Genomic DNA, 24,215 nt, shown 5'->3' with positions numbered 1-24,215 from the left:
GTTTCTAACTAGCTACTTCCGAGGATGTAAAAAGAAAAAAAACACAATTCAGCTTGTAAATTATCTTTACCAGTTGTTTGCTCATTAATTGAACCCTTCTCTTAACAAAGGACCTTGTTAAAAAAACTTAACACCTCTGCCTTCAGGCAAGGAGAGATAAGATATGCATCTACCTTCAGCTCTGCTCTCCAAGCAGCTAGAAGGAAAAAAAAATCTCTTACTGGCTTTTGGGTTTAAAACGATCCCACCTCTGCCACCATGTCAAGGCTGTATCCCTACTTTGAACTTTAGGGTACAAATGTAGGGGCCTGCATGAAAACTGCTAAGCTTATCTACCAGCTTAGCTCTGGTCCCGCTGCCACCATTCTCGATGGATTCCCTCCCTGGGAAGCCTTGAGAAACCTTTCACCAATTCCCTGGTGAATACAGATCCAAACTGCTTGGATCTTAAACAAGGAGAGATTGACCCTTCCCCCCTCCTTCCTTTCACCAACTTCTGGTGAATACAGATCCAAACCCCCTTTGGATCTTAAAACAAGGAGAAATCAATCAGGTTCTTAAAAAGAAGGCTTTTAATTAAAGCAAAAGGTAAAAATCATCTCTGCAAAATCAGTATGGAAAATAACTTTACAGGGTAATCAAATTTAAAGAGCTCAGAGGAATCCCCTCTGTCTTAGGTTCAAAGTATAGCAAACAAGATAAGCACTCTGGTAAAAGGTACATTTACAAGTTGAGAAAACAAAGTAAATCTAAGACGCCTTGCCTGGCTTTTACTTACAATTTTGAAATAAGAGAGACTTGTTTAGAAAGATGGGGAGAACCTGGATTGATGTCTGGTCCCTCTCAGTCCCAAGAGCGAACAACCCCTTAAACAAAGGACACACACAAAAGCCTTTCCCCCCCCAAGATTTGAAAGTATCTTGTCCCCTTATTGGTCCTCTGGGTCAGGTGTCAGCCAGGTTACCCGAGCTTCTTAACCCTTTACAGGTAAAAGGATTTTAGAGTCTCTGACCAGGAGGGACTTTAGTACTGTACACAGTATGGCTGTCACCCTTCCCTTTATAGTTATGACAACAGCGTACAGCACTGTCAAACACATAGGAAGCATGGTCCAGTGATTATAGGACTGGGCTGGGCTACAGGAGACCCAGATTCAATCCTGCTCTGCCACAAACATCCTGTGTGACCCTGGGCAAGTCATTTAGCCTGTCTGTTCTCTGTAAAATGAAGGTAATAACCCTGCCCTACAAGGGTCTTGTGAGGATAAATACATTACAAATATGACAGGAGTACTTGTGGCACCTTAGAGACTAACAAATTTATTAGAGCATAAGCTTTCGTGGGCTACAACCCACTTCTTCGGATGGGTTGTAGCCCACGAAAGCTTATGCTCTAATAAATTTGTTAGTCTCTAAGGTGCCACAAGTACTCCTGTTATTTTTGCGGATACAGACTAACACGGCTGCTACTCTGAAACATTACAAATATGAGGTGCTCAGTGATAGGGGCCATATAAGTACCTTTAGTAGGTAGAATATCACAAGAACAAATTATTGCTTGTGCCACAACTTGAAGTTGTGCAAGTAGTACATTCACAGTAGTAGTACATTACATTGCTTTCCTCTTACTACAGCATAAGGGGAGATTACATATATACATGGTGTGTGTGTGTGTGTGTGTGTGTGTGTGTGTAAAATGTGTTTTAAGTGGATGCCATCGCTTACAGTTAAGGTTCCCTAAACATTTCCATTGTAAGCATCAGCTTTTGGTCACTCCGAATAATTCTTACTTATTAGACTGAAAATTTCTAGGCTTATTCACTGGTAAAGGTGAGGTTTTCCTCAAAATTTCTATAGACAATAGTTAAGCACTTTCAAGCAAGGGGAGAGTGGAAAAAAATCCAATATTAAAAAAATTGTGACCTTTTTAGAGTCACTCTACCATCTATCTGATTTGATTCTTGAGATTTTGAAAAATTGTGCCTCACATGTGAGCAGTACATTTTTGGCTAGTGGTAATTTAAATGAGAATTGCAGAGCATACTAAGTGAAGGTAGAGTACATTATGCATACCTGTAGAAGGATATAGCTATATAATAAACTATACTGAATCATAGAATAGAATTGTAGGACTGGAAGGGACCTCAAGAGGTCATCTGATCCAGGCCCCTGCATTCATGGCAGGATTAAGTATTATCTAGACCAGAGATGGGCAAACTACGGCCCGTGGGCCACATCCGGCCCGCGGGACCCTCCTACCCAACGCCTGAGCTCCTGCCCCAGGAGGCTAGCCCCGGCCCCTCCCCTGCAGTTCCTCCTCCCCTGCAGCCTCAGCTCGCTGTGCCGCCGGCGCGATGCTCTGGGCGGCAGGGCTGTGAGCTCCTGGGGCAGCGCAGCTGCAGAGCCGAGCCTGACCCAGTGCTCTGTGCTGTGCAGTGGCGTGGCTGGCTCCAGCCGGATGGCACGGCTGCCTGTCCCGGCGCTCTTGGCGGCGCGGCTGTAGCGCCGCCAGCCACCGGTGCTCCAGGCAGCGCGGTAAGGGAGGGGAGCGGGGGAGGGGGGTTGGATAGGGGCAGGGGAGTTCGGGGTGGTGGTCAGGGGGCGGGGGTGTGGATAGGGGTCGGGGCAGTCAGAGGGTGGGGCACAGGGGGGTTGAATGGGGGCAGGAGTCCCAGGGGGCAGTCAGGAAGGAGCGGGGGGTTGGATGGGGTGGTGGGGGGCAGTCAGGGAACAGGGGGGGTTGGATGGGGCATGAGTCCCGGAGCGGGGGCTGTTGGGGGTGAGAAGCAGGAAGGGTCAGAGAGGGGGCGGGGGCAGGCCATGCCTGGCTGTTTGGGGAGGCACAGCCTCCACTAACCGGCCCTCCATACAATTTTGGAAACCCGATGAGGCCCTCAGGCCAAAAAGTTTGCCCGCCCATGATCTAGACCATCCCTGACAGGTGTTTGTGAAGGTTAGTTGTGAATGAGGTGGGGGATGTGTAGTTTGTAGAAATTAATAATTTATTGAAAAGCAGTGAAATGTGCATGATCAGAACCAGAATATTGGTTCAGATAGTCTCAATCCACAAGTGGCAAAGATAAAAGAAGTGTGGCAAAGCTTAACAGCTCTGGATACTTTACTGTGAATACGTTAATCTTGGACATTCCCATAGCTATCCTTTGAATCTCACTGAGTTACTGTTCCCTCCCTAAGGATTTCTGGATGTGCTACATATTGGTTAAATCTGAATCCCAGGCTGTAGTTTCAATTTACCCCAAAGGGATTCTAGCAGTGTCTCTTGCCTACACAAGCTCATTGTTAAGTGCTCCTGGAGGCATTTTCAGTGCATAGGGTCGTCACAATGTGTCATATAATTTATCAAGAGTCTAAACCTGCATATTTGGAGCCCCTACAAGTGTATCCTGTTAGGGAGGATTTAAGAAGGAACATACCTTGGCTACACATACAATTTATGGCAACATGTACACATCTGTTTTCAGTTACACTTTTGATAATTAACTTGCCCCATCAGCTCTCAAGCAGAAGTAATAATAAATGGACATTTCTTTGAAAGGGCTAGCTGTGAGATTTGGGAAGTCTTTCCCCCCCACATCCCACCCATATCATGGAGTCAGTACTCTTAACCCGCCCATGCATATTAACCTAAATATTTTAAATGATTTAACTCCTCCCTCGCCCCTCTAGTGATGCACACACCACTTACAAAGGTATGTGAATAGAGCATGCTGTTTTGTATTTCTTACTTTTTACATTTGTAGCTGAGCAATTTTTTCAGTACAGCTGTAGACAATCAATATACACAATTTCGGAGGGATTAACAGGTAGTATTTGGGGCAGCATGGAACTGCATTGCCCCAGAAGGAGTTCCAGGACACCTTCTGGCTCTCAGGGGTCATTAAGGGAGTACCGTGCATGCTCCCCCACAAGCCTAACCCATCCCATCTTCTCCCTGCCCCTTATGCAGAGGCTGGTGTCGGCAACGCTGCTAGCCCTGAGTGCAAGGATTCCCATTGTTGTTAGCAGGATGGGGAGACACTTCTTGTGCCCTCTGCCTCCATTTTGTGCCTATGCAAGGATAAGACCCAAAGTGGCCCCAAACATGCTTAGCAGCACACACAAAACACTCCTCGCAGGTTAAGGAGCAATTTCTTTGGTTCTCACATCTGTGCATCTCCTGTTGATTTCAGTGGGAGCTGTATGTGTGCATTCAAGGGCTTGGAGCCCTCCTTTGATTCTTACCATGAAGCAACTCTCCATGATTTATAATTTACAAGAGAAATTCCACGAGTTAACAAGGTAGAGGCCGGGCAGTACTCTGCTAATTACAACTCATTTTCAAATTGATAACTTCTTTTTCCCACGGCTGACCTGAGGCAACTCAATGTGAGTGATTGCATAACAACAAAGGATTTCAGGCGAGGAATTTAGCAAGTCAGTAACACTGTAGAGTGTTAAGAAGAAACGATTTAAAAAAATAACTTTCTCATAATGAACGTAGGCACGGAAGTAGTGACAGCGAAACTCAAAACCTTTACTTCAGAGTTTGGTCTCAAGTGTTCCAAGGTCAGATACTTGTAGCTTATTTGCACCTTTGAGGCCTTACAGTACGGCTCATGAACCATGCTTTCTATTCAGCCTCTTACTTCAAGAGACTCTTGATCCTCCTGGTTGGGGGAGTCTTGGGGTATGTCTGCAAAGCAAAGAAAAACCTGCACCTGGCCTATGCTAGCTGACTTGGGCTCGCTGGGCTTGGGCTGCAGGGCTGTTTCATTGCTGTGTAGACTTCTTGTCTTGGGCTGGAGCCCAGGCTCTAGGAACCTGCAGGGTGGGAGTGTCCCAAAGCTTGGACTTTAACCCGAGCCCAGAAGTCTATGCAGCAATGAAACAGCCCTGCAGCCCAAGTCCCATGAGCCTGAGTTGGCTGGCCAGCTACGGTTTTTTCTTTGCTGTGTAGACATACTCTTGGTAGCTCCTTTGAGTAGTTAGGGTGTGGATTGCAGAGCTTTGGATAGGGAAGAGGGGAAAAGGGGACAAGTGCGGAGCAGGGGGTAGAACAGAGCTGGTTGAAAAAATTTGAAAAATACTGGAAAATTTCAAACTCTCTTTTTTTTATCAAAAATGTTGTTGAAAGTTTTCATTTACCAAAAGCAGAGTTTTCTGTAAACAAAACACTTCAATGTCAGTTTGACTAATTGTTTTGACTTTAAAAAAGTTGCAAAAAATCTTTGCAGGAAGCACAAACATTTAAATCAACTGCTTTTTTTAAAAAAAAAAATCTCCATTTTGAAAAGCTCTCTTTCTACAGCCAATCTTTTCATTCAGAAAATGCTGACCAACTCTAGTGGTATGTATCAACAGCCTTGTCAATGAATGAGAGGGCAAAGAGGGTAAGAAATTTAAGGAATGTAGTTGTAACCTCAACTGCTAGATAGAGCTTTCCATTTAGTGGCCAGTCAATACTATATATAAGCACAGGTGACTTTTCTGAAATAAAAATAACAAAAAATTAAAGCACTTACAGATGCACAACCAATACTTTGGGCCAGATTCTGCCACCTTTCCTCGCACTGAGTAGCACTTCACTTTAATAACCGTCCCCTTGAAATCAAAGCGTCTAGTCACAGAGTATGGCCCTGATATTGCACCTATTGTGAGAGCAACTGCTTTGACTGCATACTGTCAGCTGTCTGATTGGAGCCAACGGCCTGAGGACGGGTATTGGAATCTGGTCCTTGCTTTATGATGTCCTAATATTACCAGAAAGGTCAAAAATCAATTACAGGTGCAGGAGGAATCTCCTTCCAAATTTTACTTTGTCTAAAGCTTGCACTTCTGTAATGTTCCATACTTTAGTTTGATGTTACATGGATGGCATCCAATCTAAGTTTAATTAGAAGAATGCTCCAACTATGATTATTATCTCCCTCTACTGACCTTTGTATTGGTTGTTTCCTTCCTCCATTATAGGGAGGAAATTACTAGGAGCCATTTTCCAGCCCTCCTCTTCTTCCTGTGTGAAGAAAATATAGAATATCATTGTATTAATCACCAAATAGACAGCCATTAAAAAGACAGGGTCACAGTATAATGAAAAATGGGATCAACTGTAGTTTTAATTCACAAGTGATTATCAAAAAGTTATTTGGTGAAAATTGTTGGATGAGACCCCTGAACTAAATCATATTTTTCTAGCTGATCATATGGTTGGACTTCATCCACAGAGATTGGGGCAGTTTGTGTTCAAAACCAGTTGGGTCACATTAATTTAAAAGTTGTTAAACTCACTTGCTTTTGTAATGTAGATGGGACCTTTGAGCATGGCAATCTATTTACCTTCCAATCATTCTTCTTCTTCTTCACCTTGTAGCCACAATGTGCTAAGCACTTTGGTGTCATGAAATAAGGATTGTGTTTAGGCAATTAGAGGATTATTGTTTGAGGAAAACAATGGGTTTTGAGAAGAGAAGTGTGCTGTGAAGGATCATAAAGGATATTGCAGGTACAGGGAACAACCTGGGAGATGGCATGGAGGTGATTTTGGGGCAAAAGAAGAAAGGAGGCATGAAGGAATTTTAATCAGTAGAGTGCATGACTTGACAAGGAGGTGGTGAGGGTTGGCTGGAGGGGTAGGCTGAAGAATAATGCAAGCAAGAGGATTCAAGGGTCGAACTCAAATTCTCTGCTGCTTCTTCTGCACTCCCACCTTCTGCAGGGCCTGAGATTTCTGGGACCCGTATCTGGATCTCCTGCAGTATGCGATGTACTGCATTTAGACTATCAGGCCAGCCCTGTTGCATTGCTTTTAATTTTTTTAAATCAAACTTTTTACACAACATGACATTTAGATGACTAGAAGTTGCATTTATAACATACATACATTTATATTTTGTTAATGACACAAATATTGCTGTGAAGCCTGAAAACTCAATTGCTCCCCATTAATTTATGTAGCCAGTGAACAGCATAGTGCACATATATTAATTATTTCTTTTATCCTTAGGACTAAGCAAAGCAGTCTTTTTGTTCGCTAACTTCACTGATTTTATACTTTGAAGTAAAGAGTATTTCTATGCCAATACATTTCAAATATTAATACACAACATATTTAAATAGATTTTTTCAAAATAATTCAGTATATAGAGAACAACTACAATGAATATGGGCCTAAATTCTACATTAGCAGTAAGTGTTTTTCACACAGTGTTAGAAAGATAAAGGAATTCTTTTCTTGATATTTTTTCTACATTCAGATGATAGAATAGCTGAGTCAATGTTGTGTGAACTGTGGTGGGGCACCTTGAACTGATCATACCAGTTTCAATCCAGCCACAGATATGGGGGTAACAATTGGATGAACACTAAGCATGTGTTTGAATCTTTCCACAGACTGATCTGCATGGGGAAATCCACACTGCAAGGCTGTGAAGAATCTGAATTGATTTCCACTGTGCTGTTTGGCTACATTTTTCCTGGTCACAGTGAAGAGGTTCTGCCTGTGGATCTCCTTGATGGCAGAATATTGCTTTAAGCTCCATATGGCTGGATGAAATTTGTAGAGAGACCTCCGCCATATTTATGTCTTACAAGCAGGTTAGTACACAGTATATTACTATTTTAAATAGTTCCAAATGGTTCAACATATATCTTGAAAAGTCACAAAAATAAAAGGCTTGTGAAGAGAGATTATACTGTGCTAGGTTTCTGTTATTTCTTTCTTAGTGCCCAATGGGAAATCAGATCAACGTTTAACAGGGAAGAAAATGAAGTTACTTTGATATCAAATGCATATTTCTAAAGATCACTATCAGACTTAAGGAATATTTAAATCTCCGTCTGGGATCATAATCTTGTTTTCTTAAAAAACTGAAGTTAGGAACAAGACCTTGTTTGACTGCGTCACTATGACTTCTAGCCTATGCTTATTTTAATAAGGTCCTTCTGTTAGAACTTTTCAGAATACTTCTGCACCGTTCCAAGATGATTTTTTTTTTCAGTATTACAAGCAGGGAATAATGTTCTCTTTGTTCTATCTCAATGAGCCACAGAACACCTGATATAATGGCCTTGATTATTACTTTACAGAGGCTGGAGCATGAGAAGAGAGGAGAGCTACAAAAAATTATAAAGCCCCCATAGTTCTGTACTGTTGTTTCTTCAGCACTGTGAGAGCACAGGGACACATTTTTGGTATCACTGTTTATCCACCGAGGGATACAAAGCAATCACCTTACCTCATGAAAGACTAGAAAGTTGGGTTTTTAAGTCAGGGGCGTGAATTTCACTGCAATCTTTGAAGCTCAGATTTGGTTCAGAATGTTCAGTGGGTCTGAAGCTAATTCCTCCTGACCTTTTCCTTGGTGACTTAAAAACTGAAGTACTGTTAGGATACATTTTTGCAGCATGTGTGGAAGGACCTTCTCCAGTGTACTAGCTGAGGGACAGGATAGAGACATACTAGGGCTTTGTTTTGGGAGGGCCATTTAGGAAGAGTGGGGGAATTAGAAGCAAGGCCTCAGTTAGCAGTACAAGGACATATTGCTAAATGCTTCTCAGGCTGAAGAGAACTGCTTAATATCCTAGATTGCATGGCTCTGTTTGACACCGTCATTTAACCAGTGTAATTCTAATAATTTCTTTAAACCCTCACTTAGGTAGAGATATGCAATGACTGTTAGTTGATTCGTCTCTTAGGGCTACAATGTGTCCTGCATTGAGGGGAGGGGCAGTGCAGAGGTGCTCTGTACCAGTGTGAATCAGTGGAGGCATTCTAACTTGGTAACACAGGATTCAGCGGGTATCCTGCTAGCTCTGTAGTTCTGACTGGAGCAGAAGAGGATGGGTTTAAAGTTCTTCAGATATCCACCTAGTATCTTTGGCATACGAAGACAGCTACCTAAAATATACTGTAAATGGATGCTCCCACGTTGCAGGGTCAGAATCTGATAACCTCTAAATTAGAAAGATTGACACTTATTTATTTCACTTAGTTTAGTCTCGTGGCCAGCTGTTTCTATTGTTTCAGACAGCTTGATGGACATTGCCTAAGAAACCCTAGTCTTCATGTTATATGAGTGTCCCACAGTTAGAGCTAAACGTATAACTTCTCTTCAGAAGAGTTTACAGTGAGGGAATGTCTGGGCCCCAGGAGTCCCCTCCTCCTAACACTCAGTGATAATGATCACTAAAAGATTAAAGATTACTGGATCTACAAAAAACGAACTCACTCTAGAAAGTTCACAAGCAACAAAAGTTGCTGTTACAGCAAAAGTCAAAAATTCTGATTGCACAGCATGATTTAGAATTAAGACAATGCAGCTAAAATCCATCACAACCTTCTGGTTGGCATATCATTTGTCTGGTGTGTTCTTCCATGAACCTGCTATTGAAAAAAGCCAATTGGAGCAACAGAATCTCAACCTTTCAAAGCCTTCAGGGAGGATAGCATTCTAGTAGTTTTGTTAGCAAAAACATAAATTTGGCCTACAAACAACTTGAGGTGAAAAGAGCTCCTACTTTAGGGTCATTTTAAGTAAGTGAATTGAAAAAACATGGCCACTATCTACAGAATAGCAAAACATTGGATTACATTATAAAATAAATGGTTTGCAGATAGTAAATTGTACTTAAAAAAATTAGTCTGAAATATAAGCAAGCGTGCAGATTGGATTGGCAAAATGTTAGCTTCAGGGAGAGAGTTTGCCTGTTTCACAGTGTTTGGATACATAAGGGCAGGCAGAATGCTGGTCTTTCCACCTCTTGAGTGAAAGGGTGTTGGTGGCTAACTTTGCCCAGGTAATCCATGCTCCAAAGAGGTAATGCTTGGGCAGGGTGATAGCCAGCATTCTGTCATCTGCACACCAAGGGTATGTCTGCACTGCAGTTAGACACCCATGGCTGGCCCGTGCCAGCTGACTCTGGCTTGTGGAACTCAGGTTAAGGGGCTGTTTCATTTGCAGCATAGATGTTTGGACTTGGCCTGGAGCCTGAGCTCTGGGACCCCTCCCACCTCAGAGGATCCTAGAGCCCGGGCTCTGGCCCAAGCCTGAATGTCTATACCCAGGGCTTAATTTGTAATGAAAGAGGTGCTGGGGCTCACCAATATTTTTACATTCATAACTGATGCAGCAAGCCCAGCGGTGCCGGGGCTATGAACCGCCCAGCCTAGAGGTCCTGAGACTCAGTCCTGGCAAGCCCTGGCACAAATTAAGCATTGTCTATACCACAGTTAAACAGTCCCTTAGCCCGAGCCCTGCAAGCCTGAGTCAGTTAACATGGGCCAGCCACAGGTTTGGAACAGCAGTGTAGACATACCCAAAGAGGCCTGTGCTTGGTGGAGAACACACCATACTTCTAAAGCAGTGTAACACTCTCTAAGCATGTTCTTTCCCATCCATACCCCCAGAGTCGATCCTCCCACATCAACATTCCACAGGCAGACTTCCTCCAGCTATTGCCACAGATACAGGCAGCTTCACAAACACCCACCCCAAGCCTCTGGTTTTGGAAGCCTAAATAAAGTCTCCATGGCCATCAAACTTAGATGAAGTAACATGCATGAGGACCTCATCCTCTTCCAACCCTCCTGTAAGTGGGGCTGAAGCAAAGGTGGCAAGTCAGTTTGTCTACATGCAGAAACCCTGAATGAATGGAGGCCAGCGATGCCACATGGATTGCACAGGCCTGAAGCTTTCGCCGCTCTAACAAACTACTAAACAAATTCACATTTTAAAACGCCTTACAGTATCCGTCTTTCCTTTTTTCTCTTTCCCTTTCCCTTTCTTCTTCTTCTTCTTCTTCTTCTTTTTCTCTTTTTCTTTTTTCCCCTTTTCTTTGGTTTTTTTCTTTACAGCTGCTTCTTCTTCTTTAGCAGCCAGCTCGGCAGCAACCTGGGAGAGAGTCAAAGTAACACACACCATTATCTTGATGTTTTTAAATATAAGGAATATTAAAGTATTAGGAAGCAGGATAAGGGATGTTTCTGCCAAATTGAAATACATTTTCACTTTCAGAATGGGTCATGATTTGATATTTCGCTCCCTCCTTCAGTTTCATGTTCTTGTGCTTTTTTTCATTATTTGATCTCTATTTTCAAAATGTCACCCATTGCTAAGTGGCTGTTAGTGAATATAAATGGACTGATTTTATTTATTTTACATGTCAAAAATATAATGATAAGCACCCAGTCTGTGCTCTGGACATTACCTCAATGGTTAAAACCACAAAATCAGCAAATGATTTCCCATAAATGTATCCACCTCAACCCACTCCCTTTACAACAGCCTTAGAGAAGAGAGGTAAAAGATGGGCTTTGTAGTGTACCCAGAAGGCTACCACATCTGGGTTTTGGCAGACGCAGGGGGTTGAGAGAGCAAGTCTCAAAGCACTGAGAACACCCTGCATGGCGCCCTCTTTCATTTACATTGAGGAAGCTCCCGCTCGAGAACTTCTGGTTAGATCAGCGGTGGCAATATACTGTGGAAGAGGGGTGATTTCTGAGGTAACTAGGTCCCAAACCATTCAGGGCTTTATAGACTGAAACAACATCTTGAATTCCACCCAGAGCCATAACATATCAGTGGGCCCAGAAGCAAGAAAAAGATGCATAACCTAGACCCCTTCTAGTCTTGGACTCGCCTCAGAATTTGGCCCAGTGTTTCCAAAGCAGATTGATTTTATATAGATGGAATTTGAGATGTTTCCTTTAGGGATGTAGTGGATGTCTAGCTTCAATATCTGGCTGAATATAGGACCCCCTTGGAAATGGTATTTGTCTGACGCCAAACATTATATAGGACCATAAACTCAGAGGTCCAGATTGTCAACTGGTATAGCTCTGTTAAAATCAATAGAGCCAATTTCCGACAGCTAAGGACTTGGCTCGTTATATTTTACTAGTTGTAAAGGTGTTGGGTCTTAATTCTTTCTTTATGCCATTCTCTCTCCCCTTGCCCCCTTTTATTTCCCACTCTCATGCATACGTTTTATATACAACTGTTTGCCTTCTATATCATTCTTTCTATGAGTCTCTCTCTCCCCCTTTATATTTTCTTTCCTGTCCCCACGTTTTTCATTTTTAATAGTTCCTCTCCCCCACTCCCCTATATTCATTTCTTTACTGGCTCTGAGTACCCTCCATACTCCCTTCATCCCCCTAGTTGAACTCTCAGGAGAAAAAGGGGCATCGGGGCCCTGCTTTCCCAGAGCTGAACTCCCAGAGACGCCAGACATCATTTGGGGCCTTGCCTCAGGCTTGCCCCGGACAATCACCTTGCTTGTTTTCTCCATCTTGATAGTGTTCCTACTGTCCAGTGTAAATTGGTGGAGTTCATGGCTCTCTAATCTGGCTGTTACAACGCTTCTGCAGTGTGCTGAAATCTAGGCCTGCTGCTCATTCCAAAAATACATTGTTGCAACGTGTCTTACAAGGCATTTTGCAATGTGTAATCCTAGACTTCCGTCAGCTTCAGCTACTTTTTGGCTTCAAATAGGTATTGAAAAACTGACTTGCTATAGCTAAATAGAAGCATTTCATCCAAAAATTCAACTAAATATTTGCAAAGCCAAATTCTGATACAGCCTTACATGTACAGTAGGAGTAGGATATGCTAAAGAAAGGGCAACTACAAACAAAGAGTAACTATTTAATGGAATGCTGTCAGATTGGAAGGAGGTCTCAAGGGGATTCCACAGTGATCTGTTCTGAGTCTGGTGTTATTTAACATTTTTATTAATGACCTGTATGTAGGAATAGAGAGCACACTGATCAAATTTGCTGACGACACAAAGCTGTGGCGGGGGAGGTTACAAACACTTAAGAGGATAGAGCTAAAATTCAAAGGGATCTTGATAAATTGGAGAACTGGGCTATAGAAAAGAAAGTGAAATTCAACAAAGACAAAGATACTATTTTCTTCTCTAATATAGAATGGGGGATCACTGCTAAGAAGGATCTGGGAGTTGTGGTGGATCACAACCTCAACATGAGTCAACAATACAATGCTGCTGCAAAAAAGCAAATGCAACCTTGGGTTGCATTAACAGAGACATAGTATACAAGTCATGGGAGGTGATAGTATCGCTCTACTCGGCGCTGGTTCGGCCTCAGCTAAAGTACTGTGTCCAGTTTTGGTAAACAATGTCTAAAAAGGATATAGAGAAATTGGAAAGGATCCAGAAGCGAGTGACAAGAATGATCAAAGGGATGGAATGCAAGCCATGTGAGCAAAGGTTATGTTTAATTTGGAAAAGAGGCGATTAAGCAGGGGACATGATAGCAGTCTTGAAATATTTGAAAAGCTGCCATAAGGAGATGGAGAAAAATTATTCTCTCTTGCCAACAGAAGGCAGGAAAAGAGGCAATGGGTTCAAATTACAGCATGGAAGATTTAGATTAAATCTCAGGAAAAACTTCCTAACTATAAGAACAGTAGGACAATGGAACAAACTATGCAGGGAAGTAATGGAAGCTCCTTCATTGGAGGTTTTCAAAAGGAGGCTGGATAGCCATCTGTCTTGTATGGTTTAGACACAACAAATCCTGCTTCTTGGCAGGGGGTTCGACTTGATGACACTTGCAGTCCCTTCTAACCCTATAGTTCTATGATTTTATGATTCTAAGGGAAAAACTAGGAAAAAAGGAGGAGTCCTAATAGGAAGCACCAAAGACATGCTCATACACAAAGGCACCCCAAGAGAGGGTATTAAGGCTCAAATTTATCAAGGAAAAGCAGGTTATTTAAAAGTGCCCAAACATATGAGTCATCACAATCAAGCATTTATTTGCAGTGATCTTGCTATTTTTGTTTTGCAACATAGGCAATGTTAACTAGTCCCTTATAGCAGGACTAGGGTGAGCATACATCCCAGTATAAGGGGCTTTGTCTTATATACGCCTGAAAAAAAAAGTGTCCTGATTTTCCACACTTGCTATCTGGTCACCCGAAACAGGACTAGCATGAAACTCAAAGGAAGAAGATGACATTTCCCATCATGAATGGTAATGTCCCAGATGGAGGGAACTGTATAAAATGTTAGAACAATATTTAAAGACAATGTTGGAGATTTAATTCTCATGTCAGGTAACCAGGGGTAATGATGAAATACAAGCTCTGTGACACTGGTGTTTAATTGCAAAAATACATTTTTAAAATGCTGACAACACAGGAAAAAATAAAATAGGGAAGACAAAATATTTCTAAGGCTAAAACAAACATATCTATAACAGTAAAATATATTTTCTGAAGAGTGCCTTTTAAAGATGCATTAAAGATCTCACAGTGGAAAGAAAGGGAGGAAAATAGACATGGCTATACATTGCAATCATTGGAATTTCATTAGTGGATTTCCCCAAGCATTTCAGTATCTTACATTTAATTAAATATGGTAATTCAAACCCCAAGCACCATTCAGTCATATCTTGCGTTGATAAGCAGTGAAGCATTTCATTCTTCTGGATAGATTAATAGAATGACTAGAGTCCAAAATGACAGGTTTCAGAGTAGCAGCCGTGTTAGTCTGTATCCTCAAAAATAACAGGAGTACTTGTGGCACCTTAGAGACTAACAAATTTATTAGAGCATAAGCTTTCGTGGGCTACAACCCACTTGTAGCATCCGAAGAAGTGGGTTGTAGCCCACGAAAGCTTATGCTCTAATAAATTTGTTAGTCTCTAAGGTGCCACAAGTACTCCTGTTATTTTAGAGTCCAAAATGGGTTTTTATTGTCCCAGCTGGGCTGTTGTATCCAAAACCAACAGAGGTACTCAAAATTTCTTCCTAACTGAAGTGGTAGTACGATTCCAGAGGTCCAAACTACTTCCACGTCCACTCCCTGCTCTGACTGGTAACTAAAGGATAACTGTAACCATTTACAAACAACTCTGGAGTAGGTCTATTTAGTGAGAATTTCTGTAACTCTGCATGAAAGTTACCAAATATTTTTATTTTAGGCAGCACTTCTGAGTTCTATTGGCATTATTTTAAAAGTAAAGTATCTTCAGACTATGATTAAAGATAGATATTTGTTTTATAAATGTGAATAACGTGATATCGAAAGAGATTGAACAGACTTTCTGTATTCATCAGCCTGCTGTAATGGTATTGAATTATTGTTCTTCTGTCTTGTTTGGCCCAATTTTATAAGGGTGAAAAATAAGAATCTTGGTTGAGATTTTCAAAGCTGAACAGGGGATTGCCACACAATTAATGGTGCAAGAGTGATCATCTCTCGCTTTACCTGGAGACCTAGGGACTCTGCACTGAGTGAGTGACTCTTCTAATCCTTGGTGTGAATGGGCCTAGACTAGTCACTCATCCAGATACAGGACTACATTGATGCCTGAGATGAGCATTAACCACTGCCAGCTGCTTGATAAATACTGTTGTTGCAGTAAAAAAGCTAAAAGGATTGTGCTATTAATGGTCAGCCCCACCACATAAGAACAGATGTATCTGCTCTGAGCTAGTTTGATGGCTCTGTGAAAGCAGGCACGTTGTGAACTGAGTTTCTCAGATCAGTCTTTAGAGGAAAGTGGAACGAACAGTAGTGACAAATGGACATGGGGGATCAAGACCCCAAACAGAGTGTTGCCATATTCAGGGTGGAGTTTACCTACCTCTAATAGACATCCAGGGGTGCCAAAAGGTCTCATGTCAGAAGGTCTCATTGCACTGAAACTGTGAAGCAGTGACAGAAATTATTGTCAATATGTGGAACCTGAACTCTCTGAAGAAGCTGTTCAGTTTCCAGAGGTTAATGATGGCACAAAGAGCTTCTTTCCTCTTCCATATAAAGAAGTACCATGAATAGCAACCTTTCCCTCTGTATTTCTGAGATGCTACTTCTACAGCCCTACTCCCACTCTGCTCTGAGCAGTTCTTCATGAGAGAGATTCCTGGAAAGAATGGAGGGGAACATTGGGATGTGGCATAGAGAGGAACTTGATTGCCTATCCACGCTGAATGGTCTATAGTACCCAGCGGTCCATAGTAATTCCACTTTAGGCTACTAGAAAATCAAGTAAACCATCCCCAAAAGGAGGGGGAAAGGAACTGGAAGTTAAAACTAGTATTGGGTTCCTAAGCAACCCATGGTATCTGCAGCCTTTCTCCTGAAGGAAAGCATGTTGGAAAAAGCCATTCTTTTCTTGAAATGTTTTAGATTGTCCTTCCAATTCTGATGTTGCCAAGGCCTCCTCTTCTGGGATTGATGCTGGAAACCTGAAAACACCAGGTAAAGTTTCTGATACTGGATAGAAGATGAAACAATCAGGCCAGAAAAGAAAGACAGAAGTAGTCCCAGAAACCTAGAGGCACATTTTTCCTAGTATCTTGTCCATTTTGAGGCTGAAAAGACCTTCCCTTTCTAACAGGAGGTCCTCCACACAGGCCTAGAGGCCTTGACTACTCACAGGTTGCATCAGTTTTAATTAAAATAAATATTTAAATTGCTGTAGTTAAGTCAGTGCAAACCCCTTAAACTGAGCTAGGAATACCAATTCAAATTGCTGATTCCAGTGTATGAGTCAGTGTGTCCAAAAATCCTAATGCATGTGTAGAAATTACTTGAATGCTAATGTGCTACTAAGCCACTAGATCCTCAGGAAAATGGTTGATTAAAGGCAGCATCTTTCCTGAAGGTGAAACTGGCACCTAGTCAGTAACTGGCCAAGCAGATATTTGGAGTAGACTTTCCTCCCCCTAATAAATGTAAATCTCTTTGGCATCCTTCTTGATGAGAAGGCCTGACCTGCCTTGGACTTCTCATCCCTTCATTGACTGACACCACCAGTGAACCAGGAATAAGATGGGGTAGGAAATAATGCTGCTGTGGCACCTGAGAAAGGCAATCTACCTCTTAAATGGGGAATCTTAGATTTATAGTACTTAATGAAGAGCCAGATTTGCAAAGGTATTTAGGTACCTAAAGATGCAATAGGTGCCTCGTGGGATTTCCAAAAATGCCTAAGTGAGTTAGGTGCCTAACTCCCATTTACTCTCATTGGCCCAGTGAATATTTTATTATGTATACACAGTAGAACAGCTCCAACAGGAGAGATTGAGAGGTACCTGCCCCAGAATACCCCATAGCCCAGTGGTTAAGGCATTCTCCTGGGAGACATAAGTTCAAATCCCTGCTCCACATCATTTCCCCCCTTCCCCCCTGGTTTTTCATGAAAAACCACTAACCTGGCCTAGGCGCCTAACTCCAGGAGGTTTATGGCTGTGAATGCCAAGTAGAGGGAGGCTTCTAACTACTTTGGAGGGGTGGGGCTTAGGCCATACCCCTCTCCTCGGCTCACCGTGCTGATTTGTGTGAATCCCTGTCTCCGTGCATTGTACAGGGACCCTGGGCCTGAACTCAGGCTTGTGAATTCCACTAGGTGGCAGGGTGCTTAACAGCCAGGCATTGCAGCGCCTAACTCCCCCTTGTGAATCCCACCCTCAGTGACTTGCCCACGTTCATCCTGTGATAGTGCAGGGATTGCCTGACTCCCAGATGAGTGCCCTACAACTGGACCATCCGTTCTTTGTCTTGTATTTGTTGTATGTAATGTCCAGACCCCTGTTAATGCTTCTCTTGCTTAAATAAACTAAATTACAGGTCCTTTTATATGCTGAATATTTCTGTTAAGGTGGTACCATTGTACGTCAGTTATTCGTGGTACTTAGGCTAGGCATATTTCCATTAAGTATGGCAGACCTGGAAGCCTCAAAATCCCATCATGCTACTTGCAGGTAACACTTTGGATTCACTCCCTTTGAGAAACGAATTCCCTTAGCTCCCTTTAAGTTTGTTTCCTCTTGGTAAGGCATGTTTACACTCCAGTGTGCATTTACAAACAAAACCTAAGCTTTTAAACCTTTAAAAGCAGCCACAGGGATTTGTACCTTGCAGGAATGGATCCAAGATGATGAGTGGGATTTTGTGGGTCCCCCTGGACTTTGCAAAGTCTTAGTTTGTTTTGAGGGTCTGCCACACTTTGTGATCAATGGCAGATTAACACTTGTCTTTAGTTTTGCAGACACTGTTCAAATCTGGTTTAACTCACAAGCACAGCTAGCTTAGTGCTTTGCCTACTCCCCAGTAAACACTTGAAACTTTGGGTGCCTTGGTTTCTGTGTGGTTAACTTGAGATACTTAGGCCCTGATGTTCTGGGGTGCATGATCAGCACCTCTGAAAATCGCCCAAGGTTTCTTAAATTGGGCATCCATAATTAGTGGGAAATGTAGAAAATCTGGGCCTATGTAATTTGGCACAATTTTCAGTCTGTGTTCACTTCCTGAACCTTTTGTGAGCAGCGTGTTGCAGGTCAGGATTAAGTGCATTTACAGAGCTGGCTATAGGAAGCTATTGTTCTATAGAAACTCCAGAATTATTACAGTTCAAAGTATTAATTAACAAGTGAACAGAACATTCCATATGGGGTATATGTGAATGTTTCAATATAGGGTTACATTAACACATACAAAAACAATGTGATTCAAGATACCTTGGTCAAATATGACGTAACTCTCCAACCTGAGTCTTTCCTAGGTATAATGGGGGTATCTAAAGCATTGCTATTTATACCTGTACAAACTGACTGTCTGAATAGATGAACTATTTTAGTTTCATGGTGCTGATTAATAATAATTATGATCATTTGTATTGTGGTATTGCAAAGAGTCTCCAGTCAGGATGACGCACATGTGTTTGCACAGGACACAGCACATAATTCCCCCCCCCCAACCCCCATTACCGTCTGCACACTATAAAGCTGAAATTACAGTAATTCAGAACTGACTTTCTATTCTTGACACATACATTTAATTTGCAACCAGAAATCCCAGGAAGCAGATTCTTTCATTTCTTAAGCTTCTGAATGTTGGAAGTAATTGGAGGGAGGATGTGATTTCTAGACAGCAACTGTAGTGGGTTATTTCTAGTGAAGCGTCATTTATTAAGAAGGATTAATTGCAGAAACAAATTGTCATTTTGTAGGCAGTAGTATAAAAGCAAAGGCAAATACCGTCTTCATAGAAGGATATAAAAGACAGGGGATAAAAATCTGAAACAGATGCAGTAAGATTATATTGATTTTCACCAAAATCTTAAATTATTTCCTTAAGGGACAAAAACCTCTTGTCAACAAAGAAATCATATATTTTTCACTAAATAAATAACCAGAGAATTTCCTATGGGGACACCTTTTGCACACTTTATTTTTAACTATTATTATTATTATTAATATTTTTATTATTTATATTTCACCTTGTTAAATATATGCACAAAATTACCCTCAAAGTACAAAAGCATAGTTTGTGTAGAAGTATCAGGCTATATTATAAAGTCAAATAAGGTCATAGTCATCAAAGGAGAAAGAAATATTGAATGTATACTAATGTAGCAATGGTTTGTGAAATGATAAATTTTTATTTTATTTTCCCTGAAGTGTCTTTACCCAAGGCTTTATCAAATGTTCACTTTTAAATACAATCCTGTCTTCATTTTTCATAGAGTTTAACTGGATAGTAACCAACCTATTCACAGAAGGTAATACATACAAGAGGTGAAGTGCTGGCCCCATTGAAGTCAATGGCAAAACTCCCATCGATTTATATTACCCAGAATACTAGAGTTGAACAAAAACAATTGCATAGTAGTTGTTCTTCCGGCATCAACAGTATGTTGAGTCAGACGAACACAAGATCCTTTACTTGTATATTTGACAGTCAGGTAACAAATTCATTAACATACTTCAGTATCCCCTCTATAGGGCAAACAGATTCTGAATATCTGAGAGAACATGGGTCATATTCTGATCGCAATTATACTGATCTTAAGGAGAAAAATGGAGGCAGCAATTATGTCAAATCAGATAATTTTAATAATGTTGCCAGCAGAAATAGGTGTATTTTTCTTCTGTATTGTTTTCGTTTAGGGCAGGGAGAAAGCACATAGTAAAACAATCTCTCAAGCTGTTGTTCCAGGTTTTAGAATTCCTATATTTATAATGTAGTGATGAAGCAGATGCCCAAGAAATATAGCAAAATAAATGAAGATAGGAATTAAAAACGGGGGAAAAAATCATACTCCAAAATCTACTGCAAATCAGTATTGCTTGGTGGTACCATTTCTCTTCATATTTTCTTTTTGAATTTTGTTTGTTCTTTTTATTGGCAGGGGCAGGTCTAATTATCCTCATGTCCCCTGAAGCCATCTCTAATAATAAGCAATACCTGCTGGGCAGCTCCCCGCTGCTTAGAACAGCCTACAAAGCCCTCTTGACTCCGGCATATGTTTCTACTTTAAAACCTGAAAAACGTAACGGACTGTTTTTCCTCATTCTGTCTGGGACTGAACAACAATGAGGTTTAGATAGAGACTGGCAGGCTAACCCTAGCAAACTGTAAGTTAGAGTATGCCAAACTTCAGTTTTGGTGAGACACAGAGACCCACTTCTCATCATTTTCCTTATTCTGAGCAAAGTAACTGACATTGAGAGCTCTCTGCCTTAGGCAAGGCGAGTCAATATTTACACAATATTTACAGCCAGTCTGGTTCACTCGGTGGGTCAGATTCTACTATCATGTACAGGAGTTCCCAAGGTTATTTCCCCAACAGATTCATCATCCAGCTAAGGTCACTTTTGATGGAGGAAATGGCTCTGAGTGCCAATCTCTGCCTTTGCTGTGCCAACTGAGCTTAATCACATTCTCCATGTGACACCTTGATGGTCAAGGAAAGAGATTACAAGCTGCTTTGATTAGTCAGAGGGGCCAGAAAAAGGTTTTAACAGGAAAAACAACTGAGAGGGGTTGCAAAAAGGTGTCAGATAAACTAAGCCTCTTCCCTCACTTTAACTTAAACCTTTTTATTGGTCAGTGGCAGTAAATTAAAGCAACTTAAGCCTGGTGTATATTAGAAACCTTTATCTGGTTTAACTAAATATTTTAAAATCAATGTACTTAGACTAGTGCAAACACCTAATGTAGAGACATACGAGTCCTTACTTAAAATGATTTAGCTTAATTTGGTAATTTACTGATGCGAACTAAACTTCTTAAAACCAGGTTTAAAATGGATTAAATGTATCTACATTGGGGGTTTGCATCAGTCTAATTGAATACATTTTAAAAAATTCATTGAGGTAAACTGGTGTAACTCTTCTAAGAGACTTCTTTGCCCTTGACTCCCTTACAATGTGTAATTTACATACTTTATATATCGCCTTCAAATGTGGCTTAGTAGCTATATATGCTACATGGGAATTAATCTCTGCTTATAAAGGCAAAGGAGTAACGGAAACACTAAATGTACTTGCTTAAGAAAGTAAATAAGGAAGTGTTATTTCCTCCTTCTCAAAGCACAAGAGCTAGGTTTCACCAAATGAAATTAATAGGCAGCAGGTTTAGAACAAACAAAAGGAAGTATTTCTTCACACAACACACAGTCAACTTGTGGAACTCTTTGCCAGAGGATGCTGTGAAGGCCAAGACTATAACAGGGTTCAAAAAAGAACTAGATACATTCATGGAGGATAGGTCCATCAACGGCTATTAGCCAGGATGGGCAGGGATGGTGTCCCTAGCCTCTGTTTGCCAGAAGCTGGGAACAGGCGACAGGGGATGGATCACTTGATTATCTGTTCTGTTCATTCCCTCTGGGGCACCTGGCACTGGCCACTGTCGGTAGACAGGATACTGGGCTAGATGGACCTTTGGTCTGACCCAGTATGGCCGTTCTTATGTACTTTGAGCACATAGCCATTGCCATCCCAATAACAAGTTTAACCAAAAAATTTTAGACCAGTGGAGCCCATTGCTATAAAATCCCAGTGTGGACACTTTTGTTTCTCTTAGTTTCAACCTCTAAGCATTTTATCCCTTTTTGAGGGGGGAGAGGCATTAAAATACCTGGTCTGGGGTTTTTTGAGAAAAAATCGCAGTTGAACCTCCCTCCTCTTCATTAGGGTAGTCAGGAAACTTGCCTGTAATATGCCTGCATGCAAAACAAAAGAAGAATCAATTAAAATACAACACCTGCCAATCCTATTATTAACCTGATAACACCAATGTGTTATGGAGGATCATCCCATCCCATCACACTCAAGATTGAAGGAATAACATCACCTTCTAAGGCAGATATTCACTCAGCAAATTCATTGTCTTTCTGTTATGTTTGTACAGTACCTTGTCTATGATTGGAGTCATTAATTACTACTGCAATAAACATAAAAAATAAAAATACATCCCATTATAATTGCAGGCACTTTGCTTGCACACTGAACAATTTCTATTTGCACATGTATAAATAGCATCAGATGGAAAAACTGGTTCCCTGCATTTGCAATAAATCAACATACATGTGAAAAAGGATTTTCTCACTTATACTACAAACAGTTTTTAGAGGCCAGTTGAAAAATGGTCCTTAGAACCAAAAGAGAAGCATAGATCGTCTGTTCTGTTTAATTTTAGGCCACATTTGATTTTACAAACATGTTTTATCTCTAAGATAAGTAAGGATTCATTCAAATTTTTGACTCAGTGAAATAGTTTAATATTATATTAGATGCAGCTCCTATGTTTAAATAATGCTAAGAGTTTGACTTAAAGCTGAAAAAAGCCAGGGCATTAGACATTAAGGTGGTTACTGCTTTCTTATTAATGTTAGTTGAAGGGGAAAAAATGACAATGTGAACTAAAGTGAAGAATCAGTTTGAACTCAACCCCTCTAAGTAATTTACTATAAACATGTATTACAAAAATGTTTTATTTTGCTATTTTTGTTTACTTTTTATTTAAAAATAATTCATAGATTGTAGGGACGCATAGCTCCCGAATCGTCAGCTCACAGGTGCGGCACACTGTGTCTGTGGCTACGAGGCAGGAGTGGCCTTCACCCCAGCGTCTGTGATTAGGAAACTTACTGGCTGACTTGATCATCACCCTCGCAGCTGGCTTTCACGTGCACAAGATATGGGTTTGTTATCTTATGTTGTTGTACACTGTATGCTTCTTCTATGCGCAAGAATTTAACCAGTTAGAAGTGTTGTAAGCAGGGAAGTAGAAAGAATAAAAACCTCAGGGAAAAGTCCCTGGGGGTTTTTTTTTTTTTGGCTTTCTGGCTACCACAGACCAGGCGTTCTGTTTCCTTTCTTCTCTCGTCGCCACAATAGATACAAATGAATGTTACTTTCTGTAGTAAGAGGAGGCCCTGAGATATAAACCTTGGTATCAGAGGCCCGGTATGAGGCCTAAGGCCTGAACTAAAGTAATGGTCAAGACTTTGCTAAGATAAAGCAAAGTTAAGCTGTGAGCAAGAGGCAGGCCCTGCTCACAGAAGCTGGCAAGGAAAGGGCTGATGTTGCATAAATGTATATTCACCTAGCATAGTTACAGTATAAACATGGTACCAAGATACACTATACCAGAACATTCCACAGATAACATGGAACAGGCCGACCCATCCCAATGACAGGGGCAAAAGGGTAAAATGATGGATAGAGTTGTTTTGATCGAACCAACATGTACAAGGTGCGAGGCGGCACCTTACTACGTAGAGGGGTTGTACCTTGCTGTGTAAAGGGGTTGCACCTCAATACGTCAGGAGTGATGTGTAACTTGTTTGTACCCGTGTATAAGAATGTATCCCTGGGGTGGTGTCTTTGTCCGGCCGAGGGGGCAGTGGAAAGTCCTGCCACTGAGCTGAGTCCATTGCCGAGCGGCACTTTCTAGCAGTATGCCCGGTAGACTAAGTAATCTACGGGGAACTGAAATTGTGTCAGGGTCGCAATAAACCTGGTCGAGGTGCCTTTGTACCTTACTAAGACTCTGTGGTTATTGGGGGTTCTTGTCGGGTTTGCTGTGTCAGCTATCTGCGCAGAGCTGGGGCAGCACACAGAGGGAACACACGCACGCAGCCGAGTGATATCAACAGGAGAAAGCAGAAGCACCACCCTGGTAGCATCTCACAACACTGGTGACCCCAACCGCTGATCTGGTGAGTAAGCGAAACTGCCGTGGTAAGAATCGCTATCTAACATGGCAGTAAACCTCGAGCTAGGGAACCCCCTAATCCCCTCCCTTTTGATCCCCACGGAGTTTGATAACTGTTGGACCCGCTGGATTGCCAGTAAGGGGGGTCCATATGAATTTAAAAAAGAGAGTGGGGAAACATGGACTGGCTTATGTAGAGCGATGGTAGAAACCGAGGCTCTGAGAAACAGTAAT

General features: G+C 41.5%; 1 protein-coding gene across 1 annotated transcript in view; it reads right to left on the bottom strand.

Annotated features, from left to right (window-relative positions):
* The window catches only part of IQCA1 (IQ motif containing with AAA domain 1), a 157,739-nt gene that overhangs the window by 50,648 nt on the left and 82,876 nt on the right, over window positions 1-24,215 (bottom strand). The window contains exons 7-9 of the mRNA XM_065413010.1: window positions 21,900-21,984; window positions 10,742-10,888; window positions 5,937-6,012 (exon numbers count right to left, since the gene is read on the bottom strand). Of these exons, the coding sequence (XP_065269082.1) occupies window positions 5,937-6,012; window positions 10,742-10,888; window positions 21,900-21,984 (308 nt within the window). The remainder of the gene's footprint in view (window positions 1-5,936; window positions 6,013-10,741; window positions 10,889-21,899; window positions 21,985-24,215) is intronic.

The sequence above is a fragment of the Emys orbicularis genome, chromosome 11, assembly GCF_028017835.1.
Source record: "Emys orbicularis isolate rEmyOrb1 chromosome 11, rEmyOrb1.hap1, whole genome shotgun sequence".
Classification (NCBI taxonomy): domain Eukaryota; kingdom Metazoa; phylum Chordata; order Testudines; family Emydidae; genus Emys; species Emys orbicularis.
This window is presented reverse-complemented; position numbering and strand designations above follow the sequence as displayed.